This window comes from Diceros bicornis, chromosome 2 (assembly GCF_020826845.1).
Source record: "Diceros bicornis minor isolate mBicDic1 chromosome 2, mDicBic1.mat.cur, whole genome shotgun sequence".
Lineage (NCBI taxonomy): Eukaryota > Metazoa > Chordata > Mammalia > Perissodactyla > Rhinocerotidae > Diceros > Diceros bicornis.
This window is the reverse complement of record NC_080741.1, coordinates 5,157,098-5,171,897: the sequence shown is the minus strand read 5'-3', so window position 1 is coordinate 5,171,897 and position 14,800 is coordinate 5,157,098. Positions and strand designations below refer to the sequence as shown.

General features: G+C 36.1%; 1 protein-coding gene across 3 annotated transcripts in view; it reads left to right on the top strand.

The window, feature by feature from the left end:
• Positions 1-14,800, top strand: part of RNF13 (ring finger protein 13) — a 147,163-nt gene that overhangs the window by 83,901 nt on the left and 48,462 nt on the right. For all 3 annotated transcript variants that reach the window (XM_058551073.1, XM_058551079.1, XM_058551088.1), the window contains 2 exons: positions 4,723-4,813; positions 12,220-12,325. In XM_058551073.1, the coding sequence (XP_058407056.1) occupies positions 4,723-4,813; positions 12,220-12,325 (197 nt within the window). The remainder of the gene's footprint in view (positions 1-4,722; positions 4,814-12,219; positions 12,326-14,800) is intronic.

Here is a 14,800-nt window from a genome sequence, read left to right as displayed (position 1 = left end):
CTGATTAAATTATCATACTTGTAGAATGCATAAAGTATCCTTAAGAGGTTCTAGCATTTCACAAAATGTTTGACAACCACTGCTTGGGAAGTAGAGGAACTGATGAAGGGATTTTACCTATCAGATAGACTAGTACTGTTGGTATTTTGTAGTTGACACATTTTTCTTCTCCTGCTGTAACTATATCCCTTAAAAAAATATGTTATCGCATATGTGGTACATTGCAGGTTAGTAACTTTTGTGGCCCGTATGCATTGCTGGCCAGGTGGAGAGCATGCGCACTCTAGACTAGACAGGCCTGAACTCGCATGCAGGCTCCCAGTTGCATTGGCTGCATAATTTTGAGCAAGGTACTTACCCTGTGTGCTTTGCTGAAGGCCTCAGCCCGGGGTTTAGCAACCCTCAAGACCTTCTCGGGGGTTTTGGGTTGAACAAATTGATTAGTATTTGTAAACTGGTTAGTCTTGTGACATGTTTTCAGTAAAAATTTTGCAAGCTGGAAGTGTCAGTTCCCTCTAACATCTGTTTTGTCTTTGTAATACTGTAAACCTTTTTGTGATAATCATGTCAGTTCCTAAGGAAAAGTGCTAAATATTCAAAGTAGAACATAACCATATAATCCTGCTGTTGCCATGGAAATGTTCCAGCTGAGTTATTATATGTCAGAGATTGCTCAGAATTTTACTTCTTGACTTTATGGCTTGTATTACTTTCTGTGATATTTTGCCCTGTCTTCGCGTATATGTGTGTTTGAACATTTCATGTATCCAAAGACAAAGGTTATAAAGATCTTTGCCATTTTCATCTTTGCTGTTACTTGGTACAGAAAAGGAAAGCATGGATTTATTAAAAGAGCTTGTATCTATCCCTCTTTTCAGCGCTTAGTCCACAGCCACAAGGAATATTGCACGCGTTCTTCTAAGAGCAGAGGTTCTAATATCTGGAAACAAAAGGAAGTTTTAAAAGCCCCTTGCTGCCAACATTTCACACGAGGAATGTGTGCGTTTTTATTTCAGCCAGGACATAGGATGGGTTAACTCAGTGAGCTGATAACATTTGTCATCTTCAGGAGGCAGCAGAATGTGATGGGGAAAACACCACCTTCAGGACCAGGAAGTGTCGGTTTATTCCAGGCTAGTTGATACATGAACCTAACCTGTGCCTCTGGGAAAGTTAACCTTCCTAAGCCCTTTATTTTCATCTGTAAGAGTGTGAACAATTGCACTTTTCATTTGACCTGATGAGGTTGTGAAGATCATGTGAGAGCAGGTGTGAGGAAACCCATGCCATGGCAGACTGGGAAGACCCTCGATTAGGAGTCAGAGCCTCAAATTCGAGTCTAGGCTGTGCACATTCCTAACGGTGTAACCAGGGCAAGTTATCAATATATCTGGGTTTGTTTCTTCTTTTTTCCTTCAACAAATATTTTTTGACAGCGTCCTCTGCATCAAGCACTGTTTTAGGCACCATGACTACAGCAGGGAATGATACAGTTTAAGGCTCTGCTCTCGTACCTTTTGTTGAGGTAGCAGAATACAGTAGTTAAAAGTGTGGTTTCTGGGGGCCGCCTGCCAGGGTTTGAATCCCAGCTCTACCACCTACCAGCTGTGTGACCTTGGGTATGTTACCTAACATCTCTGTGCCTCACTTTTCTGATCTATAAAATGGGGATGATGATAGCACTTGACTCATTGGGTTGTTGTGAGGATTGAATGAGTTAAGACGTAAAGCAGCTAGAAGACTGCTGGTTCTTAGTAATCGTTCCATGGTTATTTCGCTATTATTGCTGCTGTTATTATTGCATTCTGGGGCAGGAGAGGAAATGAACACATGATCAAAGAGGTATGCTATATGTCAAGTAGTGATAAGTGCTATGAAGAAAACCATGTTGGGCTAAAGGGATGAGCAGCTTTTTACATCTCTTAGGTATCATAACTCAAAGACGTTACATTGCTTCTAATGATTATAAGCCAGTAGGTTACAAGCCAAAAGTTCCTCCTTAAGTTTATCAGAGTACCGTCATGAAAGAGTAAAACATTTTACAATGGGTATATAATTCCAAGCTTTAATTATCGAATAAGTTAAACTTTAAACTGATATGTGATAGAGAAAGATCTCTTAGCAAGATAGAAAATAGCTCCCTAAAATATATATGGCTATATAACAATGCCTCTGCAGCTATTAAAAATGATTAAGTGAATCTTTATTTATTGACATGACAGGATATCTGAGGTGCATCACTGAGTGGAAAAAAAGCTTACACTTTTTCCCATTGTTATATGACCTCATTGATATAAAAAATAAAATTTTGGGGGCCAGCCCCGTGGTGTAGTGGTTAAGCTTGCGCACTCCACTTCGGTGGCCTGGGTTCACGGGTTCAGATCCTGGGGGCCAGCCTACACCACTTGTCAGCCACGCTGTGGCAGCATCCTACATACAAAATAGAGGAAGACTGGCACAGATGTTAGCTCAGGGCGAATCTTCCTCAAGCAAAAAAAAAAGAGGAAGATCAGGCCGGCCCCGTGGCTTAGCAGTTAAGTGCGCACGCTCCACTACTGGCGGCCTGGGTTCGGATCCCGGGCGCACACCGACGCACCACTTCTCCGGCCATGCTGAGGCCGCGTCCCACATACAGCAACTAGAAGGATGTGCAACTATGACATACAACTATCTACTGGGGCTTTGGGGAAAATAAAAAAAGAGGAAGGTTGGCAACAGATTTTAGCTCAGGGCGAATCTTCCTCAGCAAAAAAAAAATAAATAAAAAATAAAATAAAATTTGTATTGATCACATTGATACAAAAATAGTGATTAAACATTCTTTTACTAACCATTTTGGTTCCTGCCCTCCTGGGGCTAATATATGTGTGTGTGTGTGTGTGTGTGTGTGTGTGTGTGTGTGTGTGAAAGAGACAGACACAGACAGAGAAACAGAAAGAGAGAGAGAGAGAATGTGTGGGAATCAATGATTATATTTGCATAAAACAAAACAATCTGGAAGTGAAAAAAATATACTCTACCAAGGATAACAAGATTTTAAAATTTGTCTTTATAAAGATTTAAGAAAAACACATCAGTGATTGCTGAGGTTGGGGGGAGGAGTTAAGTATAAAGTAGCATGAGAGAATTTGGGGGGGGGTGATAGAACATTCTATATCTTTAAAAAAATTTTTTTTAAATTTTTCTTTATTGAGGTTACATTGGTTTATAACATTATATAAATTTCAGGTGTACATCATTATATTTCAACTTCTGTATAGACTGCATCACGTTCATCACCAAAAGTGTAGTTGCCATCCGTCACCATACTTGTGTACCCCTTTACTCCTTTCACCTTCCCCCTACTCCCTTCCCTTCTGGTAACCACCAATCTGTTCTCCATATCTATGTATTTTTTTGTTTGTTTATCTTCCACATATGAGTGAAATCATACGGTAATTATCTTTCTGCATCTAACTTATTTTGCTTAGCGTAATACTCTCAAGGTCCATCCATGTTGTTGCAAATGGTGAGACTTCATCTTTTTTGTGGCTGAATAGTATTCCATTGTATATGTATAACACATCTTTATCCATTCATCCATAGATGGGCACTCAGGTTGCTTCCAAGTCTTGGCTATTGTGAATAATGCTGCAGTGAACATAGGGGCGCATCTATCTTTTCCAATTAGTGTTTTTGTGTTCTTTGGATAGATCGTGGTGGTGGTTACATAATTGTATCTATTTGTCAAAATTTATAGAACTGTTTATTGCTTCAAATAAAACCGTTGTCTTTGGATGGGAAAGATTATGGTTATGTTCTGTTTTCTTCTTTACGTATATCTTCCCCTCTTTTTAAAATAAATAGTGAATATGCATTTTTTTTTTTAAGAAATGTAGAACAAAGTTACTGTGAAAAAATATAACAAAAGAAAACAAATGGACTTTCTCTAAAGCCAAATCTGTGAAATTAACTCACAGATAAAAATAAGGTTGCTTTTTCTATAGTAACATTAAAAGGATTGTTTTATTTCTTTTCCTGAGTAATAGGTGATTTTTACAAAATTCTTTTTTGTTGGCATTTGATTTTGGTTTTGTAATGTAGGTATAAGAGTCACATTTTTTAGGACTCCAATCAAAACACAAAGCTTTACCATGAACTCCAGGCTTAGAGGAAGTAGAAATTTACCCAGCTTTCCTATCCTATGCCCTTTCTACTCCTGTCAGCTCTTCACTCGGGAAAGCCATAGATGTGTGGTGTCATTTTTCAGACTGTTGTAAAGTGGTCTTTTCTTACATTCTTTGGCTTACACTACTCCTGGGAATGGGTATGTAAAAAAAGCTTTTTCACTTTTTCATTTAGGAATTAAGTTATATGTAGAAAGAAAACTTAAAATTTCTTCCTCTTCTTCCTTTTTTAATAGTTAATTATGTCCTCTATGGGAGTCCATAGAGGAATAAATCAAATGGAAATAGTAAAAATAATTATATCTCAATCTCAGGACTATTGAGATAGTATGGTAATGTATATATGCAAAATATTAGCTTTTGTTATTGTAAATGTAATAATGTTTCTCAACCACTTTGATGATAGTATAAATCTTCAATCGGGAAATCAACCAATAGACAATTCGAGTTGATTGTAATTGTTTCCAGTTGCATTTGCTGCTATTATGAAGAAAGTTAAGTTGATTGTACACTAAGTATGGGCTTTTAAGAGTAGTTTTATTATTGTTTTATACAGTTGATGTGCTAAAGAAAATTGACATTCCATCTGTCTTTATTGGCGAATCATCAGCTAATTCCCTGAAAGATGAATTCACATATGAAAAAGGGTAAGTAATGGATATAAAAAATAATCATGTAGCTTAAAATTCTTCTTTATATTAGGATAGAATCATATAATATTAGTTGTAATCAAGGTTATGTTTTAGAATGAACTCTATTGTGCTAAATTATTTCTCAAGTCATGATTTTAAGACTTACTGTACTGTAGTATTTTCTCTGTGTATGATTACATATTGAAAATATATTCCTACTAGAGAGATTAAGAACACCATGTTGCTAAAAAGATAACGAAACTTTCCCTTTTATAGTTTAATCAAACCATTGGTATTTAGAAACAATGTGATTTACATTTCTATGATACTCTAAGACATATTTGTGTTTTATTAAAAAGAGATTTTTTTATTTTATAAACACAGAATCCAAAACAGTGTAAGTGACTAATTTTTACAAAGATAAAAAGGTTGTTTTCAACTTTAATAAGTTTAATTTGGAATAAAAACTTCTATGTGGAATTTCCCTCAAAAGTCTCATTACCAAGGTGACACATAGACTGAAACTAACTTAAGGCACTGCTGTCTCATCTCATATAGAAAACACTGTAGTTAGCACTTCAGAGGTGCTTCTGTGAAAACAGATCCCCACACAGTGGGCAGGAACAGGCTTTTGACTGAGAGGAACAATGACAACAATGTTAATAGTAAAAGCAATATTTATTGAGTAGTATTTATTGAGTATTTAACAAGTGCCAGGCAAGATTTACATTTGTTATCCATGTAATTCTCACAACCACCCTCTAGAGGGTATGATTATTGTCTCTTATTATCTACGTTTGCCAAAGGAGGAAACTGGCACAAGGAAATTCAACTCTTATTATTTAGGGGGAAAAAGAAATCCATGAATATTTGAGTTTGAAAATGCGTAAAAAGAAGAGGGAAATGTTTTCTGTTTACTGTTTTTGTCATTTTCCCTATACAGTTTTGACGTTTAAAATACCGTTCACCTATTATGTGCTCGGAACATCTTTATTAATTTAGGAACATAATTTTGGATGTTGTATTAAAAATAGTTATCTTTGATGCTATTTGTCAGCCGTGTTTGTGTAGTTAACAGAAGGGAGAATTAATACTTGCTTTTACCTCAATATTGTTCCCTCATTTAGAAAAATGGTGTGCATTTTAACATGTATTTTAAAGATTCTTTTTGTTTTTAATTATCAAATCATACCTTTTTAAGTAATAAATACATGCTGGTAAAATACGGAAAAACTCAGAAATATAAAGCATTTAAATGAAAGTCCCTTTGATGCTATTCTCTAACAACAGCTACCATTTAAAAGAACCTTTTAATTTTTTCCCATATTTGAATGTTCACATTAATTAGTGATAATGTGCTCATAAAATAAAACCATAGAATACATAGTATTTTGTAACATGCTCTATTTACTTAATATTTACAGCCTATCCATGTTAATACAAGTCCACAGAATCCTTTATTCCAACTCTTGGGGACAGATGTATTGTGGGATTGAAAATTTTTCAGGTTTTTAAAAGTTAAGTAACATTCCACATAGCATTTGAGGTGGAATGCCATAATCAAACAGATCATACATATCTGCAGTGAATGTATGAGTATTTTATTGCGTCAGTTCAGTTCAAGTTGACTATCAAATGAATTGCAAACATTATTTTTTAAAACTTTTTAGGTTTCAGAATTGTGTATAAGGGATTGTAGACCTGTACATACAGAAATGCCTCATCCATCTGTTGGTCGGTCAGTCGGCTGGCTGGCAGTCTGTCAGTCCATCTGTTGTCTGTCTTTCTGCCTGCCTGCCTGCCTACCCACCCGTTAATTTATTCTACTTTTTATTATGAAAACTTTCAAACATATTTAAAAGTGGAGAAATGAGTATAATGAATCTGGTCATTCAGTTTCAAAATTGTCAACTCATGGCCAATTTTGTTTGGACTGTTCACCCTTAACCCCCCTGCTCCCACGATTATTTTGAAGTAATCATTTCAACTGTAAGTATCTCAGAATATATCACCAGGAGATAAGGTTATATATATAAAAAATAGAACCACGTTATCATTATTATACCTTAAAGAAAGTAAACATTAATTCAACATCAACACATTTCAGTCTTCAGATTTTCCCAACTGTCTGAAATCTTTTTTTTTCTCTGTTGATATTTGTTTGTTTGAATCAGGATCCAAAGAATGTCCATACATTGCAGTGGTTCTTATGTCTTAAGTTTCTTTTTTTTTTTTTTTGTGAGGAAGATCAGCCCTGAGCTAACATTCATGCCAATCCTCCTCTTTTTTTTGCTGAGGAAGACCAGCCCTGAGCTAACATCTATTGCCAATGCTCCTCCTTTTTTTCCCCAAAGCCCCAGTAGATAGTTGTATGTCATAGTTGCACATCCTTCTAGTTGCTGTATGTGGGATAAGGCCTCAGCATGGCCGGAGAAACGGTGCGTCGGTGCGCGCCCGGGATCCGAACCCGGGCTGCCAGTAGCAGAGCGCGTGCACTTAACCGCTAAGCCACAGGGCCGGCCCTTAAGTTTCTTTTAATTGAGGTGACTTTGAGAGTGAAAAGGGTCACTTTTAATAATTACATTGGGACAACAGGCATAAACCACAACTCACCCAGGCAAATCAGGGCGTGTGATCACCCTATCTTTAATCTATAAGTTTGCCGTGCCTCTTTTTGTCCTAATCATTTGTTTATTGAAGAAACAGGGTCATTTGTCCTGTGAAATTTACCAGAGTCTGAACTTTTCTGATTGCATCCTTAGGGTATTATCTAGAATATTCTTTTGTTACTTCATTTCCCTGTAAATTGCTAATTAGATCTAGAAGTTTATCCCAATTCAAGTGTGACTGAGGGGTGGAAGGATAGGTAAGGCCAGACATACATTATGTATTTCCATCAGGAGACACAATATTTGGTTCTGTCTTTGAGATATGAACAATCATTGATGATTATTGCCTAGATCTGTTAGTTCTTTAGGATTTGCAAGTAACCCAATTTTATAATTCCTTCTTCTTTTATTAGCTAAAATACTTCTATAAAGAGAACTTGCACCTTATCGATAATTTGATTATCTTGATGTACAGTCTGTTTAGGAAAGACAGGATAAACACTTGATTCTTTCCCTTTACTTATTGTTTTTCAAGTGATTTGGTTCACTGGCATCTTCCGAAGTTGATTTAATATATATATTTAAACTATCATAATGAACTCATGATATAAACCTATTTAATATGCTTCATTCATTCCATTGCAGTTATTACCTTTATTGATGTTCACACTGTCTCATTTCAAGCTTCAAACAAGGTTAAATCTGTATTTTTACTAGATATGGCCAAATTCCCTTCCATAAGGGTTATGCCAGCAGTATATGAGAGTGCCTCTTTTCCCACAGCTTCAGCAACAAAGTACATTGTCAGATTTTTGGATTTTTACTAATCAGATAGGTAAGAAATGGTATCCTATTGTAGTTTTAATGTGTATTTCTGTTATTATGAGCAAATTTGAGCATCTTTTCTTATGCTTAAGAGCTATTTGCATGTCATTTTCTATGAATTGTTTATCTTTAGCCCATAGGAAACTATTAGCTTGTTGGTGATTCTCTTTTCTATTTTTAGAAGCTCTTTATTTATTAGGTATGTTAACCCTTGGTTTGAGATATATTACAAGTATTTTTTTCGTAGTTTGTCATCTTAATTTTACTTATGGTGCTGGTTTTAATGTAATCAAACGTATTAATCTTTTCCTTTGGACTGCTGGTCTTGAGTCTTAGGAAAGTTTCTCCTGCTTCCAGGTTTCAGAGGAATTTATGCATATTTATACTTGTATGGTATCATTTTTAACATTAAATCTCTGGCTCATTTGTAATTTATTCTATATATGGCTTGAGGAATGTATCCAACTGTGTCTTTTTCCAAATAACCATCCAGTTATCCCAACATTACTCCTTAAAATGTTCACCCCTTCACTCCATTTGAGATGCTGCCATATTTCCATATATAATTTTGAATTTTCCATTCTTTATCTTCTGTCTGCCGATACCACACTGTTTTTCATTGCAGGGTTTTATAATAAGCAGGGCTAGCCCTCCCCACTCCCACTCCTCTTTTTCAGATTTTTCATAGCTCTTCTTGCTTGCTTGTTCTTTCAAACAAATTTTTTTACAGCTTTATTGAGTTATATTTCACAGAATATAAATTTACCAATTTAAAGTATACAGTTCATGATTTTAGTATATTTACAGAGTTATGCAGGTATCACCACATTCTAATTTTAGAATTCTCCAACACCTCAAATAGAAACCATGTATATATTTGCAGTCATTCCCTATTTCCCACCCCCTCTCCCCCATACCAGCCCCAGGCAACTACTAATCTACTTTCTGTCCCTGTGGGTTTCTCTCTTCTGGTCATTGCACATAAATAGGATCATACGATATGTGATCTGTTGTGATTGGCTTTTTTCACTTAACATAATGTTTTCAAGGTTCAGCCATGTAGGAACTGTATTCTTTTTATTGCTGAATAATATTCCACTGTATGGACATACCACATATTGTTTATCCATTCATCAGTCAATGGACATTTAGCTTGTTTCCACCTTTTGGCTATTATGCATCAGGCTGCTGTAAACATTCATGTACAAGTTTTGTGTGTACATGTGTTTTCATTTCTCTTGGGTATATCCCCAGAATGGAATTGCTGGGTTATATGGTAACTCTGTGCTTCACTTTTTGAGAAACGGCCAGACTATTTTCCAGAGTGCCTGCACCTTTTTATATTCCTACCAGCAGTGTATGAGGGTTCCAGTTTCTCCTTCCAAAGGAATTTAATCATCAACTTGTCTTCTAGCTCCAGAAAACCTGATGATGTTTTTATTGGAATTACATTATACTTATAAGTAATTTAGGAGAATTGCTGTTTTTAGGATGTTAAGTCTCCGTATCCAAGAACATGCTATATCCTTCCATTTGTTCAATTCTGCTTTTATAGATGCAGGGGTATTTTTTAGGCCAAAACCTGTGTGAGAAAAACATTTTTTGTTAAATTTATGCCTAGATGTTTTATTCTTTGCTATTGTAAATGGTGTCTACTCTTTCATTATATCTACTGGATTTTTGTTGTATATTGATTGTATAACCTGTGATTTGACTAAATTCTCTTACTGTTCCATTACCAATAGGAATAGTTTAATCTTTTTCTTTTTAATTCTTATGCTTCTAATTGTTTTCTCTTATCGAACTGCGTTGGCTAGTGCCTTCAACGCCATGTTAAAGAACAGTGGAGATAGTAGGCATCTTTGTCTTGTTCCTCACTTCAGTGAGAAAGCTTCTTGTTTCCTCTTTTGGTAAGATTCTGGCTTTTTATATTAAGAAAGTATCCATCAATTTCTGTTTTATTGTACTGCATTCTTTTTAACTACTGTTCATTCTTTTAACAACTGTTAAAAGTAGTCCATTGGTTAGATATACCTTTATTTACTTAATTAGTAGAGTCACTGGTTATAAGCATGGTCTCTGGAGTCAGACTTGTGTGGATTCTAATCCTGGCTTTCATCACTTCTTAGCTGTGTAACCTTCAACAAAAAACTTATCATCCCTGGGCCTTAGCCTCTCATCTTTAAAAATGATGTTAATAATAGTACAGCATTGCTATGAGGGTTAAACACATTAACCAATCCTTGCAGGAATACCTGGTACATAGTAAATGGTTCATAAATGTTAGCTTTTAAGCCCCTCTCACAATTTTTGTCTACTTCAGGGAGTGTATGACAGTATTGTTGACCATGCATCACGTGCAGTTGTACAGATGTTTCTTTATCAAAAGCACCTGAACGTGGAATTGCTGGAGTACAGCAGTTTTAAATTTCAGTAAATGGTTGTCATTCAGTAAACAAATGCCCTCCGACAAATGTGAACCCATTATGTTTCCACCAACATTTTAGGAAAGTCAGTGTTTCCCTCTACTCTTGCCAATAATGTATATTTTCAGTCTTTTTAATTACTTACCACTCTGATGAGAAAACTCATTAGTCGAGTTAGCTTTTCTTTATTCATAGAGAACATTTTTAGATACTGTTTGATGTCCTTTGTCTATATTGGTCTTTTAAAAAATTGACCCCTGAAAGCATTTTGTAATTTTTCAAGAGGAAAGATAACATAGTGGACGACATACAGCTTGACAGTTGTGGGCAGAGGAAAGATTGTTTTTGATCATAGTGAGTAGGGAGGTACACTGGAGAGACTGCTGGGGTGTGGCCTTTAGGGGATTAGTTAATCTTCATGGACCTATTTTCTCTTTGGAAAATAAGGAGTTGAAGAAAGAATCCTTGAAGTTCCTTTCATCTCTAAAATCTCCATCTTCCCTCTCACGTTTAGGGACTCTGCTTTTTTCATCTCTCTTCCCCAGCACTGGGCACAGTGGCTGCATCAAGTAGATATTCAGTAAATGCAGGTGAAATTGAACTGCTATCGTGCTACCTCAGGATTCTTCAATAAGACAGAGTAGTGTCCTGGCAGCAAAATAGGATGGGCCACAAATGGGGACCTAGGACCGAGCAATGCGTCTGTCTAGTGGGGGATGCAGGCTGTTTGGTGAGGCAGCTGTGAGCCTTATCTGAGAGGAGCAAGTTCAAGCAAGTAGTCATCTGAAATAGTGGAGTGTACAACAGTTGGGCCGATCACAGGTCACTGCCTGGAAAGTTGGTTTATAGGAAAGAAGGCCTTAGTGTGTGGCTGTGTATCCATTGGGGCTCAGTTCTTTGATCCAATATGGTGGGGGTGAGATATGAAAACAAACAAGAAGGCAAGATCTCAAGTGTCAACAGAGGGATTAGGAAATTAGAGAGATTATTGTTATAAAGTTTAGACCTAGACATCTGGTTTGAAATTAGCCGGGAACTCATGCAAAGGAGAGTAAGACACTATTTCCTGGGTTGCTTAGGACTCTGCTTCAGTGATCAAATCTTAGCTGCAGAGCTCATGGAATGTACCGTAGTTAGGGGTGAACATGGAGGTAGTGTGGTAAGATACTTACTAAAGCTGTTTAAATAGCTCTTTCTTCAAATACAAATTGATCTGGGATTAGGACCGGGAATGAGTCTGCAGGCTCAGCTGTGGAGCCTGGACAGCTGGAGGAACTAGAAATAAAGCTAGAGGACTGACACTCTGTTGCAGTTCTTCACCCTGTATCATCACTGTCCCCACCTCCACCATGAGCAGTTTGCTTAAGAAAAAGCATTATCTTGAATGTGCTTTGATTTAAGATGCTTAAAACCTTCTATCAGTTGTAGGAAATGAGATGTGCCTAGTGGATTGAATTGTGATGTCTGAATGCCTTTTAAAAATATTTTTCTATGTTTTTAATTAACATCTAATTTGACAACTCTTAATATTTCTCAATTATTAATTTTTGTTTTCTTCCAGGGGCCACATTATCTTAGTTCCAGAATTTAGCCTTCCTCTGGAATACTACCTAATCCCCTTCCTTATCATAGTGGGCATCTGTCTCATCTTGATAGTCATTTTCATGGTAAGTAAATTAATTTTAAATACTTTAAAAAAATAGTATAGATGGCTCTAAAAAACATTGTATTGAGTTTCTCTCACTAAGAAGCCTAACATAAAAGAGTACATATTGTATGAGTCCATTTATATGACTGGTTCTGGAAAAGGCAAAGATAATCTGAATAGAAAAATGAGAACAGAGATTGCTTTTGGGGGGCTAGGGAGGGGTGAAGGATTTACTGAGAAGTGTATGAAGGAACTTTCTGGAGTGAGGGTCACGTTCTGTATCTTGAGATAGGTTTGGGTTGCACAAATGTCTGAATCACCAAATTGTATACCTAAATTTTGTGCATTTCATTGGAAGTAAATTTTACCTAAAAAAAACTGTAAAACAATACTAAACTCTTAAATGATGATATATACATGCTGACATATTTTGGGGGAAGTATACTGATACATGCAACGTACTTTGAAGTGCGTTGTAAAAACTTAAGAGAAAAGAAGATGTATTGATGGGTAGATAGAGAGATGGATAGAGATAGATAAAATGTATAGTAAAATATTAATTGTAGAGTCTAGGTGGTGGTAGATTAAGGGGGATGATACATTGTTTCTCCAAAACACTGGTTACCAAAGTATGGTCCAAGACTCTTCACTGGTCTGCGAGGTCAAAATTTTCATAATAATACTAAGTATTACTTGCCTTTGTCACTCTTATTCTTTCAGGGTTTATAGTGGAGGTTTCTAGAGGCTGCATGGTGTGTGATATCAAAACAAATTGAAGGCAGAAGCAGATTTGAGAATCCCTTTGTATTCTGTTAAGGCAGATATTAAAAGATTTGCAAAGATATAAAACAATCCCACTATTCTCACTTTTTTATTTTTCATGGAGAATATTTATATTACTATCCAATGAGTTTATTATTGTTTTGAGTTTATAGATTAATTTGAAGATTAAATGCCATCTTTGAAATGTTCAGTCTTCCTGTGATGCTATGGTATTTCTTTTCATTTATTTAGGTCTTTCACATCCATCAGTTGAATAATTTCTTTTCTGTAAACATTTTGCATGTCTTTTGTTAGACTTCTTTGAAATTGCATTTCTAATTGGTTATTACTAGGATATAATAACATGATTGACTTTTAAAATAAACTTTTAATTTTGGAATAATGTGAAGATTTACAGAAAAATTGCAAAGAAGAGAGTTCCTCTACATCCTTCATCTAGTTTCCCCCCTTATTATCATTTTACATTACCATGCTACATTTGTCGAAACTAAGAAACTGACATTGGCACATTACTAGTAACTAAACTCCAGACTTGGTGATGGTTGCACCAGTTCTCCCATCACTGTCCACTGTCTGTTCCAGGATCCAATCCAGGGCACCACATTGTGTTTAGTTACCATGTCTTCCCTGACTCCTGCCATCTGTGGCAGTTTCTCAGTCTATTTATCATGACCTTGACAGTCTTGAGGGTCCCGGCCAGGGATCCTGTAGTATGTCCCTCAGTCTGATGTTTTTCTTATGATTAGACTGGGTTATAAGTTTTTTAAAACATATCACAGAGGTGCAATGCCCTTCTCGTCATATTGTGTCAGGGGGCACATGGTATCTGCATAACATCACTGATGATGTTAACCTTCATCCCATGGTCATGTTTGCCAGTTTCTCCACTATAAAGTTAATATTTTTCTCTGTTCTAATCTTTTTCTGGAAGTGAGGCACGAAGTATAACCCACTTTAAATGTGGGAAGGGGCAGGAATTAAACTCCACTTCCTGGAGGGGAGTATTATCTACATATATCATTTGAAATTCTTTTGTAAGGAAGATTTGTCTCTTCTTGCATTTATTTATTTACTCAGTCAAATATATTTATATTTTAATATGTACTCATGTATTTTTATTTCATACTTTGGGTTATAATCCAGTGCTACATTACTTATTTCTGTTGTTGAAACTGTGTGAGCTTTGGCCATTGGGAGCTCTGACAAGCTGGGTCCCATGTCCCTTGGTTCGACCCACTCTTTTGCTGTGCAAGTACTTCTTTAGTGTCTGGTGTTATAAGAAGCTCCAGGCTCATCTTATATTTTTCTTGCCATAGCCCTAGAATCAGACATTTCTCCAAGGAACGCTGGTTTCTTTTATTGAAGAGTTGTATCTAGAAACCATGATTTGGACACTGGGCATTATTGATTTTTATATATTAGTCTTGTATCTACAAGTTTGCTGAATTCTCCTATTCTGGTAATTTGAATTTATTGACTCTTCTATAGAAGCAAGGAAGTATGGAAGGTTAGAACAACAAACACAAATACCATTGGCAAACTAGGAGTAGAAGTTAATACCCTTAAGCTAACAAGGATTATTGACTAAAAACTTCTAAGTGAACATCATTAAATGGTGAATTATTAGAAAGCTTCCCTTGAAAGTCAGGGAAAATAGATGCCTCTTATTGTACCTCCTGTTTAACATTGTGGTATATTTTCTGGTAAAACA